At 49.0% G+C, this 15,196-nt stretch overlaps 1 protein-coding gene across 2 annotated transcripts; it reads left to right on the forward strand.

Annotated features, from left to right (window-relative positions):
• The first annotated feature begins 1,297 nt into the window (after window positions 1-1,297).
• On the forward strand, window positions 1,298-14,302 carry LOC104631316 (ectonucleoside triphosphate diphosphohydrolase 2). 2 transcript variants are annotated; one of them, XM_010313042.2, is made up of 9 exons: window positions 1,298-1,476; window positions 3,678-3,795; window positions 5,475-5,625; window positions 6,352-6,499; window positions 7,814-8,041; window positions 9,144-9,413; window positions 10,305-10,400; window positions 11,409-11,540; window positions 12,573-14,302. In XM_010313042.2, the coding sequence occupies exons 1-9, from the start codon at window positions 1,363-1,365 to the stop codon at window positions 12,801-12,803; spliced, it is 1,488 nt and encodes a 495-aa protein (XP_010311344.2). In that variant the 5' UTR covers window positions 1,298-1,362; the 3' UTR covers window positions 12,804-14,302. The 2 variants fall into 2 exon arrangements, with proteins under 2 accessions (XP_010311344.2, XP_075628568.1); XM_075772453.1 differs by lacking the exon at window positions 11,409-11,540.
• Window positions 14,303-15,196: the final 894 nt, after the last annotated feature.

Consider the following 15,196-nt stretch of genomic DNA (forward strand, 5'->3'; position numbering starts at 1 on the left):
ACCTTCACAGATCACCTAGTCCAACCCCCTGCCATGGGCAGGGACATCTTTCACTAGATCAGGTTGCTCCAAGTCCCATCCAACCTGGCCTTGAACACTTCCAACAATGGGACATTCACAGCTTCTCTGGGCAACTTGTTCCCTCATCGTAAAAAATTTCTTCCTTATGTGCAATCTAAACTTACCTTCTTTCAGTTTAAAACCTTTGCCCCTTGTCCTGTCACTACGGGACATCTGCGGACGCGTTCTAGTTGCTGACCAGCATAATCTGAACTGGAGTCTAAAGTCTGCAGGAAGGTGAGGGAATTCTGGCACTTCACTTAAAACAACTCTGAGACAGAGAGATGCATCTTCAAATACCCTGCAACACCAAGAAGGTGTCATTCCTTTAGCTCTGCACACAGAGGCCTGGCTGGTGAAGTCCCCTGGTGGGAACAAGATAACCTCACCAATAAATGGTCCAGCCCACACAAACAAAAACATTTCTTTAAAGGAGTTGCACTTTTATTCCTAGACCTAGTCACTGGGAAACCGATGGGGACAGCCCAAAAGAAGCACCACTCTTGGGACTAAGATATTTTTCTTCAGAAATTCTGGTTTCAGGGACGCGTCTTTGTGGCACCAGAAAGGAGAAAGCAGGCACATGTTTTGTAAAGTCTGGGGGGTGACTATCTTTCATGGGGAGGCTGTCGGGAAGGGGAATACAGATACCTACACTGACTCTGGACTCCTGGGGGAAAAAAGACAGGAGCAGCCCCCGCCATCTGCCCCCCACAGCAAAGACCAAACCAGCCAGAGTCTCCTGGGGGTGGAAACCCAAACATGCAGATGTTTTCCTGTCCCAGGTGCTCTCTGAGAGTGAACGGGGAGACAGGAGCAGTCTGAAGGAACCCAATAGGGGAGCACCCCAGGTTCACCCTGGAGCCCTCAGATATAAAGTAAACCCAGCGTCAAGGAGTTTCCCCACTTCTAATTTTGGCAGCTAGCACTGCCAGGCGCAGAATACCAAACAGATGAGTTTTGCCTGCTTTCTGCTTATTACACAGCTGACTTAACCCCACATTTCTGTTTACCTCAACCCCCGTCACCTGGGGCAGTTTCGAGGTTGCACCGATGCCTTTGCAGAGCTCGCACTGGAACAGGAATGAAGCCATCGTTTTATTTATTGCGTGGAGCGATGGAAGGGAGAACTGCCTGACGCATGGTAGCCTGGCCCACGCACTCCTTGTGGCTGGGCTGAAGTTAGAGCCTGGCCCCGGCCCCGCCTTTCTCCTCTTTTTAAAGGTTGTAAAAAGCAGCCACTGTCAGTTTGCTGCTCTGCTGCTTCCTCTTTTGACTCTTTGTTAAAGGAGAAAGCGCTTCATGTCTTGGCGTGAACTCCTTCCCCCTTGGATGGTGATCGTAGCGGGACTGACGGGCATTGTGCTCCTTTGCGTCTCCACTCAAGATGTGCCCATCACCCCTCCCAGGATCAAGGTAAGGGCATCCGCCTGCCCGAGGGGTGGCCAAGCCGGGGGTCAAGCAGGGCAGTAAGCAAAGGACCTTCTCTTCACCTGTGGGGCTGCTTCTTTAGGAGAACCTGCTTGTTTCCTTGTGCAAACCAAACATTTAAACTAAAACCCAGTGTGTTTTGTTGCTTTTTACATTCATTGCACTACTGACTGAGTTACTAGCCCAAAACAACAAACTGAGGAAGGGACTAGAACAAAACTGTGAAGACGGGTTTGTATCCTTCAACATGCTGTAGCTTTTCAAATCAAAAACAAGCCAACCCCTTTGGCTGGTCAGTGAAATACAGCTGGGTATCATCCGGCAGAGATGCTCGCCACAGGCTGAGGAGAGGCAGCCCATGTCAGGAGCTACCCCAGAGCGGCAAGGGACCAGTGATTGTCAGTGGAGGGAAAGACCTAGGTCCCTCTTGAGAGTCAGGCCCTGAACTGCTGCATCTCTCAAAAAAAAATTCCATGCCTTTTCCTCTTGTTCTCTCTTGATTTTAACCAAAGAGCCAACCTGCTCTACGCAGTGGGATCAGATCTGCCCAGTGACCAGGGGGTTAATGCCCATCCGCTCTGCCTCTTGATGCACCACTGCTGAGGTGAGATCAATGGCACGCTATGGTTTACTGAAACAGAAGTAGGTTAACCTGCGTGTTTAGAGATACTACCCCTCCTCCACGCTCCTCTCAGAAACAAGATTGGATTAAAAAACCCCTTATTGCTCCATGGTCTGCCCAGCGAGCACTCTACCCTTTCCTGGTGTTGAGCTGGGGCAGAAAACCAGTGATCCCTTCTCCTCCCTTGTGCTCCCAGCAGCAGCCCCTCATTTTGTGAAAGAGGAAAAAAAAAAAAAACAGGTTTCTCTGCCAATACCATTTGGTTTTTCCTCTTCTGTGGCAGCCAACATGTCCCTGCAAGAAATACAAGCTGTCACTCGTGTGGGAGGATACTAGCAGGCTCAGGCAGGGAGCTCCTTCCGCATTTCTGCTCCAGCTCCAGTCCCACCAGCTCCTTGCCTGGCTGCGTCGGGTGCAGCTGCGAGCTCCCAGGAAGGCAGCAGGCAGCCAGCTTTGCTCGGAGGCTGCGGCCAGGCTCTGCCTTGTGCTAAACCCCTTCTGATGGTGTTAACCTCAACCTCTGAGGAGGTTTCTCTTCCCACTCAGTCACAGCTACAACTATTTCCGTGCAAGACCATGCACTACCATATACCTCCCAGATCTCACAAGTTTCTTTCCTGTCTGTGTAGATGTCCCAGCTTGGGGTCATGTAACAGTGGGGAGAGCAGATGACCGCAGGCTAGCACCAGGGCTATTTTGGGTCTGGAGACATCCAAAACAGCCACAGAGCCATGCTGCTGCAGGGTACTCCAGCGGCTTCTCATTTCCTATCCTCACACATGAGGTGCAGCTCAGCAAGGCTCAGTCAGCAGCAAATAGACCAGATGCTGGGCTGCAAAGAGACTAAAGAAAGCCCTCGCCTCAGTGCTAGGCAACAGGAGAACAGTCAGTGGACAAGGTGTTGAGAAACCTTACGATCGTTGCTGCTGTTTCTGCCAAGATGTTATCCTCCTCAGGGCTGCTGCACTGGACAGTGTACGTGCTGGTTGGTCCCAGCGCGCTGCAGCTCCCACAAGTCTGACACGCATCAAGGCAAACCCAGCCCGTGTCGCACCATCTCTGCAGTGGGGCAAACAGATGTGGGAGCAGATCTCGGATTCCTCAGAAGCAGGAAGAAACCACTGCTCTCCAATTCCTGCACGAAGCTCTTTAGCAAACCAATCCAGCAACAGTTTGAGTCCCAGAATCAGTCGAGAGCCTGTATAGTGTCATCTCCCATTCCTTTAGGACCTGTTTTTCCTGAGCTCCAGGTGGCTCAGGCCTCAGTGGAAGCCCTCTGCCTGGTTTAAGGAATAGCTACAGAGCATGTCACTAGAGGTCTGATGTATTAGTGTCTCTCCACTCCTGCTGCTCCTCCTGTATATTCAGAAATGCAGATGGTTCCCTGCAAATCCACATCATCTTCTGGCTTCATCCTTTCTTTGAACGTAAAAAGCTAACTCAAATACTGCAGTGCAGGCCCATGGGTTACCCAGAACACCTACGTAATGCTGAGTAACCCTCCAATAACAAAGCAGCATGCATTCAGTCGTGTTTATCTAGAATGTTTTGGGTTTTTTCCCAGTACGGAATTGTTCTGGATGCTGGCCCATCCCGCACCATCCTGTTCATCTACCAGTGGACCACCACCAACGCAAACAAGACCAGGCTGATCAGGGAATGTAGTGCCTGTCCTGAGCAAGGTAAGGTGCCAAATTCACACTTGGTGCTCTGTGGGACTGGCACGGGATGGATGGAAACCCAGAGATCTGGGCATGGACCATTGCCGCAATTTCCTTGGCTCCTGTGTCATCTAGCTGTACACTGAAATAGCGGTGAGAGTAAAGCACAAGCTGCTTATTTTCAGCATGGATCTTCTCGACAGGGGCAGATCTAGCCACACACAGCTGGATGTCAGAGCACTTGGCAGGAGCAGATGACAGGTTTTTTTGGCCTGCTGCAGGCAGGGAAGCACACAGAGAGGATGGGGCTGGTCCTGATGTCCATGTGGATCAGTGGCAGAGCCAAGGCTGCTGAGCTTCTCACCCAGGCAAGACAGTGAACAGCAACAGAGACAAATCTGGCTGCAGGCTGACTCTTGGTGTCTTCTGCCTTCTTCTGACTGTACTCTGTGCAGTTAGTGGTGTAGCTCCCGGACAAGAGAGGTACAAAGACTCCACACCTCCTACGTGCGGTTTGACAGCACAAGTTCAACTTGGATTTAGGTGTCACATTTTGGAGAATATTGGGAATCTTCCTTACTAGTTTGAATCTGTTTGACCCTGCCAAAGTCAGCTGAAAGTGTTTAATGCATTAATGCTTGGGGTTTTCCTTCCCTGTCTCTCAGTATTGCTTTGATGTTGAAGCCTGATTATAGCAGCATGCTGGGAAACCCTGAACTCTCAGTAGCAGCATGCTGTGGGAGGGCAGCTGCACAACAAGCAGGGAAGAGAGTTTGTGCCCTTGCAGGCTGTAAGGAACACAAACCACATACAGAAGATGAAACAAGGGCTTCCTGAAACCTTGTACACATCCCTTGACTGCTGCCACGTTCACTGGCTGGGTTAAAAACAGCAACTGTAGCTCAGTGCTTGAAGACTTACTTGAACCTTCTGCTGCAACAGCGTGTCAGCAGCACAAGAGGTCCAGGCAGGTGCCTCTCCCAGATGAAGTAGACTTTGGTATTATGGTCACAGCCTTTGAGTGGCCATAGCCAAGCTGCAGCTCAGCCCTGTACAGGGCCCAGGAGAGCAAAGCTTATGGCGAGGGAGTCACACAGCCAGGAAGACAAGTGGGCCAGAGGATGGGGAAAGTGAAGCTCTTTCTGGGTAACAGTTCAAAACCAGCATTTAAGACCTCATTGAATCTTGCTGGGAAAGAGGAGTCAAAGCATGCACACAACTTCTCTCTGCACAGCACCAGCTTCCTCTAGAGCAGAGGCGTCTTGCTTGCAGGCGCAGGGCTCAGAAGCCACCTCCACCACCACAAGAGGAAGTGGCTGGAGGAGAAGCTGACTCATCAGTCTGAGCTCTATCTGCATGGCAGTGTGTCCTTTTGCTTATATTTTATAGTGGCTAAAGCCACACTTCTTCCTCTGTGGGCTCAGACAGCCTCAGCTGGTGCACCAGTCACATGGCTGATACGTGGTCATTTACGGGGTGTCTCAGCAGCAGAGCTAGGGTTCTCTGTGTGCGATTTGGGATTTACATCCATGTGCTGTTTTGCTCCCTCTACCAGGACAGCTACCTAGAGGAACTCTCATTCCACCTGTGACAGGTGCTGTCTTTAACCATGCCTGAGGACAGCAACCTCTTGGCTAACAGCTCTCACACTTCTCCCATATCTTTCCTTATAAAATTTCATTCTTTCCCCTGGTCCTCAGGTCCGGGAATATCCAGCTACTCAGATTCTCCTCAGAAAGTAGGGAAGAGCTTGGAGACATGTTTGACATGGGCCCAGAAAGAGATCCCAGCAGAACAGCACAGCCAAACCCCCCTCTACTTGGGAGCAACTGCCAGCGTGAGGCAGCCGAAGTGAGTGAATGTTGCAAACCCACACCCAGAGATCAGCACACGTCACGTGGATCATTCTGTAAATGCATCTCACCCTGTCTGCTCTGCAGTGTGTTTCATCCCTAATCTGCTAGTCAGGTAAACCTTCTTCAGGTCCCCGCACACTCAGGGGGAGTACAGCATGGCTGTGTCTCCATACTGTCCCCCAAGCAGCCATGAGGATGACAATCTTGCTACTGCTACCAATCTCTGTAAAATCACCTTCACGATTAGTGCTTGGAAAAACATCTGTCAGTCTGGAAGCTGAAGGGTTTTCAGTTTATGTGATAACCCACATGGCCTTGCAGAGGTGGTGCTTTGTCAGCAGGTTGGGAGCGGTGGCGGGAAGATCCACCTTATCGTACACGCTTTTGTGGACCCTGTTCTCAGTCACCTCATTACTGGGACCATTATCTCTTTTTAGTCACTGAGGAAAAGTAAGATCTGGAGAGGGTCAGGCCACAGGATCCCTCAGGGGCAGATAGTACTGAACTCCTAAATTCTTGAATGGCTTCACAACCGCTCAAATTATCTCTCTGCTGTTCTTGCTCCCAGTGCTGTGCAAGGGGAGAGGGAAGTAGCAGCAGCAGTGGGACTGTCGTTGTGTCTCTGTGCTACTACCCAAAGTAGCCTTGCAGCTGCGCCTCCACTGCAGGCTGCTCCGCAAGGTCTTGTAACAAATGTGCCTTCTTTTTCTTTTTTGTTTAGCCTCACCCATCCCACCCTCTCTGACGATCTCCTTGCAGCCCTGAAGTCATCCCCCTTTGACTTTCAGGGGGCACGAATCCTGTCCAATCCAGAAAAGGAAGCATTCAACTGGGTTGCTGTTAATTATGTCCTGGAGAACTTCTTTAAGGTAAAGGACAACCCTGCCTGGGGAGTACAGAACTGAGCTAAGCAACTCTCGTTAGCAAACAGCCACAAAGACACGTGGAGGGATCGTTAAAGCCCTATACTTCAAACAATGCTTAAGCACAACTTCCACTGTCTTTCAGAGAAGGCAGGTTATATCCGGCACCAGCTGGCTGGGGGACATAATGTCAGATGGCTAAAACTAGGCTGAAGGACCAAACCTCTAATACAGCTTTTCATGGACATGGTCATGCAGTTGCCCTAACAGATGTGAGGCTTTCTGGACAGAACAGCCAGGATGCTCACACAGATAACCTTGCATAGCCTGACCCTGGGGTGTCAGCACGAGCTCTACTGCCCTGAGTCACTGCAGGTCTAGCTCAGCACCACTGTCAAACAGGCGATGCTGCTATGTCTGTGGGGTCTTGTGGGATTGCCACTGGAGTCCAGCTGTCCCATGGGACATCCTGTAATTGGTGGACAGAGAAGCAGAGTCTTTTGCTGCCAAAGCAAAAGCCCATCAAATTTACTCTCATTGAGATGCTAGCAAGAGTATAGCTGGGTGTCCCCAGCACAGAGGCCTGGTCTGGATTCAGAAGGCAGTCGCTAAAGAAAAAGAATATATTTAAGTTTCCTTGCTCTACTCACGGCTTCTCAAGCCAAAGGGTGTCAAGAAGAACTCAAAGGGCAAGAGAAAGGTGGATTACACCGAGCTATTCCACATCAGGGAAGTGAAAGGCAGTTCTGATAACCAGCAGCAAGCACGCACTGGTTCAGGAATTGCTGGCCCTGCTGGCAGCAACACAGCCTCCCCTAGCCAGGGACAGAGTGCTTACACCCTGTAAACATTCCTGCCTGCACTGCTAACTTCAGCCAAAATCAGTTCTGCAAGACTGCAGGAGATGAAACCACAGGGTTCTTTTGACAGGAAGATCACTTTAGCATCAAGGCAGCACTTGAAGCCCATATTTGCCCACCTGGAAACCTCCTTCCCATTCCACACCACCACCACCCCTCCTCTCTCCCCTGCTCCTACCTGCCAAGACCAGTGCCTTGAACAGCCATCCACGGCTGTGTGCCCTGTTTGCTTTCGCTGGCTGTGGGGAGCTCTCTGCACAGATGGCAGTGCTTGTACAATGGCTCCTCTGTTCCCTCCAAAGCCACCAGTTCAGCATCCTCATGTCCTGTGGGCAACAAAAAAAAAAGTTGGGCTGTACTGCACCAGAGCTGCTTTCTCTCTCTGTGCAATAATTGCATCTGACTGTGACCCAGATGTAGAAGTCTTAAGAACTGACCTCTGTGGTTCTTTTTGGATCAGTACGACTGGCGAGGACAGTTGGTCCCCCCTGAGAAGGGGTTGGCAGGAGTTCTGTCTGTGGGAGGAACCGCAGCACAGCTTACTTCCAAGGTGGAAGAAGGGAACCAGGCACCAAAAGAGGGAGTGAGGCTGCAGCTGTATGGACAGACACACAATGTGTACACTCATCACTGCCCCTGCCACGGCACGGACCAGCTCCGCAACAGGCTGCTCTCTATGCTCATTCAAGTGAGTATCTGCCAGAAGGACATTTGTAAGGTTCTTGGATATAATATCAACCCTCTGCACTGAATGACCGTTGCATAAGGCATAGCTGCTAATGGGAAAATGTCAATCACTGTCTTTAATAGAAGGCATTTACATAGAGCTAAAAAAGCCCAGTGCGCTTGTCAAACGTACTCTCTATGCCTAAATGAATGTCCTCCAAGCAGGCACACAGCTCACCCATTCCAGAGCTTCCTACTTGCAGGCTGTATTTGGCTTCTTACTTAACACACACAAGCACAAAGTTGCACTCCAGAAGATCACCTTAGGGTGGAGCAAGGCAAAAATTTCCCTTGTTTCCTCTGAACTGCTCCTCCACCCTAGAAGGGAGCCTAAGCAACAGCACCCAGGAACCAACTGGGACCTTTCATTTGGGATATTTCTGTCCTTTGCCGACTTTAACCTTGGAGCAGTCTTCAAAAGAACAATATTTCATTTTGAAAACATACAGCTGTTTTGGTTCATCCAAACTTTATTTCACTTGAACGGGGAGGTGGCAGGATCTGATGCAAAGTCTCCACCAAAACTGAATTTCTGAGAAATAAACTGCTCACTGCCCATCCACTTGCCTCCCTATAAACGACCCCTGCCCTTATTTGAGACCCAAATGTCCCACATGGACACCCACTTCACCCCAGTTGTATTGGGGAGTTCCTAGAGATGAGAAACACTGATTCTTGAGGGGTTGAGCCATTTTGGAAGGCAGACCAGAACAGCCTCTTTCTTGCAACTAGAAAGAGTGCAGGAATCATTGAAATTTTCTTTCCGGCCTAGGGGAGAGCAGGTAGGGCTGGGACTCCTCGGCCTCTCACCACAGGTCCAGGCATTGCAGCTTACCCTGAACTCCACAGGAGCTGGGAGCCTGCTGCAGCAGCCTGGGCCTTGCAGTTGGCTAGCTGAGATAAGGTTTGGCAAACCTTTTGCAGCCTGATCGCTCATTTACAACATTGTGGTGCCAGAGAAAAACTGTTCTTCATTGTGTTGCATTTTGTCTTCTTTTGTGAAGCCCTGGGATGCCAACCTCCTTCCTTGCTGCCCGCATCCCTGTTTTATTCTGCCTCTCTAGGAACAGAGAAGTGCTAAGACCGTGTCTAATCCCTGCTGGCCCCTCACCTACTCCCGGGAATTGCAGTGGCATTCAGTGCACGCTGGGCCTTGTGCTATCAGTGATGACACATTGGACATCCCCGACCCTGATGAAGTCTTCAACATCACTGGCTCCAGCAATCCCATCGCCTGCATGAGACTTGTGCAAAGCCTGCTCAACTCTTCTTCCTGCAGTTTCTTCAAGCATTCCTTCAGCAATCTTTTCAAGCCCCTCTGGACCAGGTTTCTGGTGGGTTCTCATTTACACTGGGGTAGACAACTGGTATGGAGAACCCATGAAATGGGACCAATTTGGTCATTAATACATACAGTTGGAACAGCCACGCTGTGCCCTCTGCTAGCCAAGAGGGCCAGTGCTCTGGCTAATGCTCCATACACAGTGCTAATGCTGTACACATGCACTCCTGCCCTCTCCCCCTCACTTGCACACAGCTGTTCCAATATGGACCACAGGCTTCCCACCAATGACTGCGGTAGGGCTTTCTTCATCCATGTCTCATCAACGTCTGCTTGTGAGACAAATTTTGGGGCTCCAGAGCTGTAAAGGAGCTCACATGAGCCAGCAAGAATCAGGAAGTCAGGAGTTGCATTCTAAGCAGGTCTTCCTACACCAAGGACACTGTAAAGCTGAAGATCCTCTGTCACTCTGAGCAAACATCTGGGCATACTCCACCACAAGCATGCTTATACCTGAGATCCTGGATCTGGTGTCCAGAGTCTCTGTGACATTAGCCAGGACCATCTCAAGATCCTAGGAGAAGCTGAGTGCATTTCAGTGAAGGAATGCAGAGGGAAGAAATTCAGAAGTCTTCCCAGCTCCTGAGAGCCTCCCACGGACACTGTGCCAAGGAGCATAAGGCCCTGCCTACTTATGCAGACAGGCCAGGAAGACTGCTAGGCAAGCTAGAAGCAGTCCCGTTTCTATCTCTGGACAGTAACAGATCCGCTTGTTTTCCTTGTGCACATCAGAGACCCTGTAACCACCAACACAAGTCCACAGAGAGGGCACGCTGGCAATGTGCCCCACAGTTACTGCCACTTCCTTTCCTATAGGCACTGTTTGCAGCGCAAGGATGCAGAGCACAGTCCAACCTGACAATTATTTCTGCTGCCGTTGTAGGTGATTTCTGAAGCCATTGACTTCATGAGAAAAACCATACCCTCTTCTGACTTGAGTCAGGCAGTCTACAGGCTTTGTGGAATGTCCGTCAAAGAGGTAACTGGAATAACTGAGTGCAGGGAGAGAGGGAAGCAAGGAACAGTTTGTTGTAAAAGCCCACGGGGCTCAGACTGACAGAGCCGTAACTTACTGGCTCCCTCAGGGAAAAACTTGGATTTGCCTGGTTTTTTGGTTTTGGCTTTTTGTAGGGTTTTTTTTTGTTTGGCTGGGTTTGGGGTTTTTTGTTGGTTTTGTTTTGGTTTTTTTACTTTGAGGAAACGGGCTCCACTTATTTTCCTTCCTCTCAAATCCCAGCTGCTGCTGCTGGCAACACCTGGACTTAATTAAATGAAAAGCCACAAGTACCTTTTTACTGCATTTTTACTGCATATTAAGGAGTAAACAGGAAGGCTGTCTACTCAGTCCTGTACATCACCTTGGTCTTCCTGTTATCCTCCTCTCCTTAAGTGCAAGGAACATGTCCACTCAGACTCCAGGGGCTTTCCCACTTCACCTGGGCCCATGGAAACCAAGCCAGGGGAATTTGCAAGTTCTTTCCCTCAGTTGGTGGCTTATGAGGTCACCCTCATTTGCACCTACACTGACTGAGCATCCACAGTAACATTCAAATTGGGCAATTTTTATGGGGTAGCAAAGCCCATAAGCAGTTCCTTAAAGCCTTCTCTTCTGCATAGAGGAGAAAGATCTTGTTAGTGCTCCTATTGAGAGAGAGGCTGCAGCATTAGCTCAAGCTAATTAGAGAGCAGAGAATCATACCAAGCAGTTCACCTCCAAGGCAGCTGCAGGAGACCCGCCTGCCAGTCCTGCTGATCTTGGAACTGCCTGGTCTTTAATAAGATGGGAACAAAGGCACCAAGAGATGACCCTGATTCCCAGACCGCAGCCCTGTAGGTGCGGGAAACACAGTTTCAGTCTGCATAGGACACAAACCCCTCCTTGTGTCCCAGAGCAGGAAAGGAGAGGTCATAGCAAGCCTGAAATTCAACTACTGAATGTTTACTTTTATTTTTTCCCCTCTTCATCTTCTTTTGGAAATGACACCAGCTAGTCAAGGAGTCCCAAACAAGCCTGGATACCCTTGCTGATTACTGTATCGTGTCCACCTTCATCTTTCATCTCAGTACAAAGGGATACACAGTTGACTTTGACAGGTCTGTTTGGACTGCATTCCAGAAGGTCAGTTACCTACAGCGTGGTATTTCCAATTACAAGAGAGGGCTGGTTTCAGCAAAGCCAGCCTGTCCCCACTCCTGCAAGCCCTAACCAGCTAGGTTTTAGGTTTCCCCAGAAAGATGTTTTTGCAAAATAAATTCACAATTGTGATAAGCAAGAATACCAGTGTCAGAAAACTGGAGACTACACTTGTCCCCCCTGAAAAAAACATATCTGTGGCAATACCATCTTTAAGAGTCTACGCCCAATAGGGAACGGTCACCACTGAATGCTAAGGACAAACTGGTGATAATACTTCCTGAGCCAAGAGATATGTCCTACACCTTTGCAATCACCTTATATTAGCAAGGGTTTATAACTGACTTATAAGGTCTGAGATTGCTTCAGGATCTGGAGCCCCTAAGGAAAGGGGGATTTGATTCAGGTCCTCCCCTTCACAAAATGAAAGAAAGCCTATTCCCAGGCCTCTTCTCAACTTACCAGCAAAGGCACAGTCCCACTGAGCAGGGCCACATCAGTGACAGCAGTTCAGTCAGCCATGTTGTGATCATCAGACTCAGGCAAGGTGATGAGGTAGGTCCAGGGTCTATCCCAGGAACCCAGCTGGGAAAGCCAGAGCCAAGCTACCTACAACATAGCACCTGAGGTTCAGCCAGGCAGCAGGGCCAGAGGCAGAACTATCCACCACGTAGACCTGAGGTCCATCTGGGAGAACCAGTCAGTAATTGCAGGAGAAGGAACAGCACACACCTACAGCACAGCTCAGGAGAGGTTGCTGCCCAGGCTAAAGCTTAAATGGAGCTCCCATGGCCACAGGCAGAGGGGTGGGTGGAAGCCCCAGGTGAGGCTGGTCAGGGCAACTATGGCCTATTAGTGCACTAGGGCACTGAGACCAGAAGAGGTCCTTGTGTCTAAGCCCAGTCCTTGGATCAGTCTCAAATAAAGTATATATGCCTTAGGTGTACGTGCATGAACACAGTGGGGGTCTAGACCGTCTCCTTCTCTTCTGACCTCTCCTCCTTTTTGTTTCAATAGATGGGTGATAGATCGTCTGGCTGGACTCTTGGGTACCTGCTGAATCTGACCAACACCATCCCCCAGGGCAGCCCAAGCTTCCTCAAGGGGATCGAACCAGGGGTCTGGTCGTTGCTCCTTATCCTCTTTGTCGTGCTGCTCACTGGCTCTTTCATGCGCATCTCATACCGAGTGATGGTCAAGGAAAACAGCTTCAGTAACAGGAACAGCAGTGTTTTTGATGACAACTGATAGTTATTCTGGGACTCGATACTCTTGCCGGAGGGCAGTTAATAGGGTACAAACAGAAATCACACAGGTGTAAGGGAGGATGCAAGTGATTTTCCTGCAGGACTCACAGAGTCTCAGTGCCTTATTTCAACTTCCCAGCACCTGCACTACTGTACTTTGAGACTCCACAGGAAGCCTGTGATTCCCAGTGGATGGCAAGCTATTCGTTCTCCAAATGACAGAGCAGCCTGCACAGATCTTGCTCGGGCTGCAGCTGAGATCACTGGTGTCAGCCTAATGAAACAATGCCTCTGACCAGGCAGGCCTTGAGCTATTGTAAAGTTAATAGTGAATAATCCTGTCTAATCAGGACAGGTGGTGTCTGAAAAAGGTGCTCTGTCCTCTTCTGTGCCCACAAGAGAGATGATACTTGCAGTATTGCCGCTAGTGAAGACTGGAACAGCATTAAAACATAGTCAGAATGTAACAGCCCATTTGCTTCCATGTTCTAGGGGAAAAGCAGGTATTTTCTGCCTGCTACTACAGATCTGTCTGTTCTTCCATCTCAGTGACATCCCTTCCAGTGAATGCTCCTGCTGACCAAAAGCAATGCTTTTTTAGTCTTGGTCTCTACAAAATGTGCAGAGCATCAAAGGAAAAACAAAGGGCACCGATGTGCAGCTCAGTTCCTGCCTCTCAGCTGAGTCATGGCAATGCAGGGTTAAAATTGCCAATTTAAACTCTTTAGCCAGGACTTAAATGAACACATTTCATTTCACATCTACTAAAATCAGGTGCATGCTGGGCTGAAGTTCACCAGTTCATTCATTTGCACTGACCTGCTTGTCTCGCTGACTCTGAAAGTGAAGTATCTCATCCAATATTGTCCTTTAGACATGAGCAGGCCCACGAACAGCAGCTTTCCTAATTGTCAGTCCAATGACTTTCATATTAGACTGTGAACAGAGTTACTTTACAATCCAATACTCAGGATTCCTCTGGGACTTGGCAGTCATTCCAGCTCCTCTGGTCTGGTCTGCTCATCTAAAAGATGAAGTGCTGTACAAATTCCCTGTGTTATTGTGAAGAAAAGGGATGGATTCAGACAAACACTGTCCTTTGAACTGAGAGTTCACTTCTCCAATTGCTTCAGAGACTTAAACACACAGGCTGCACAGGGGATGAGTGTCTCCAACTCATTGCAGACCACTTTAAACAGAAATTTAAATGCTCACAGATGCAGTGATGTGCCTTGCAGGATTTTTAAAGAGACCATGGCAGCTGAATCCTTTCAAATCTGATTATTGATCTCTTGTGCTCCCAATGCATATGTAGGACACACCCCCTCCCCCATAATATTGGGGTATTCATCAATTTTCAGGTCAATTAATGAAGGTTTGGAACCTGTCAGTCAAGTTTGGAGGGGTGTGGAAACAGATTTAAACAAGCTTCATATTCATTTCTTTGAGCTGCATGTTAGATATTTTTAATTATATCATGTTATTAAAGATGTTTTAATAGACTGTCTGTGTTATTCTTGGCAAGAGATCAAAGCAGGGGTTTTATTGTGAATACAAAGTGTTTCAGTGAAGAGGTTGGGGGATGCTGATTTTGCCTCTGTTTACTCAAGACCTGCTATGCTGTGTACTTTCGGGGTACACAATGAGAACCCCTGAAGGCACTTTCTTCCCGGTGGCAGGCAGGCAGAAAATGACTTCAGATAACCTGGCTGCTGGTATTTAGTTGATGAGAGACGTGTCTATATCTTTGATGTGTTCTTTGCTCAAACCATCTGAAGAAGGTAGGAAGGATACAGGCAAGCCTGCATAGGGAAAGAAAGAAAAAAGAGAAAAAAAAAAAGAGGTTATCAGGGAGTCAGTGATATCGGGGAAATTCCTGAGACTTCATTCCTTCCGCATCTAGAAATGTAATCATTCAACAGACCTCTGGCTGCGGGATCTGTCAGCACATAGGAGAACCATGGGATTTGCAACCTGCCCAAGAGGAGTCCTAGCACTGCCAGAAATGGAAAGTAGCCTGGGAGGTGGTAGGAACCGCGGGACTCCAGGTGTTCTGGCCTGCTCAGTCATGACACCTTCTTGATTGTGAATACTAGATCACGGGGTCCATGAGAAAGGACATTGGTTGGAACTTCCCTAAGCTCTTGTTTAGAAGCTCTGGGACTTCCATGCAGATAAGAAGTGAGCAATTAGGCAAGAAGCTCAGCATTTCTCCTCACATCCCACTGAGCTGTAGTGAGTGATGGCACGTACAGATGGCCTAACTTCCCCCATTAAATCCATGACACTTGACCCACCATTTGACATCGGACCACCGCTCTGCGATGCGAAAACAACCCACAACCACTTGATTTAGAGCAGATCCTAAACTCTTGAGCTAAAAGCTGCTGTTCT

This window comes from Balearica regulorum, chromosome 20 (assembly GCF_011004875.1).
Source record: "Balearica regulorum gibbericeps isolate bBalReg1 chromosome 20, bBalReg1.pri, whole genome shotgun sequence".
Taxonomy (NCBI): domain Eukaryota; kingdom Metazoa; phylum Chordata; class Aves; order Gruiformes; family Gruidae; genus Balearica; species Balearica regulorum.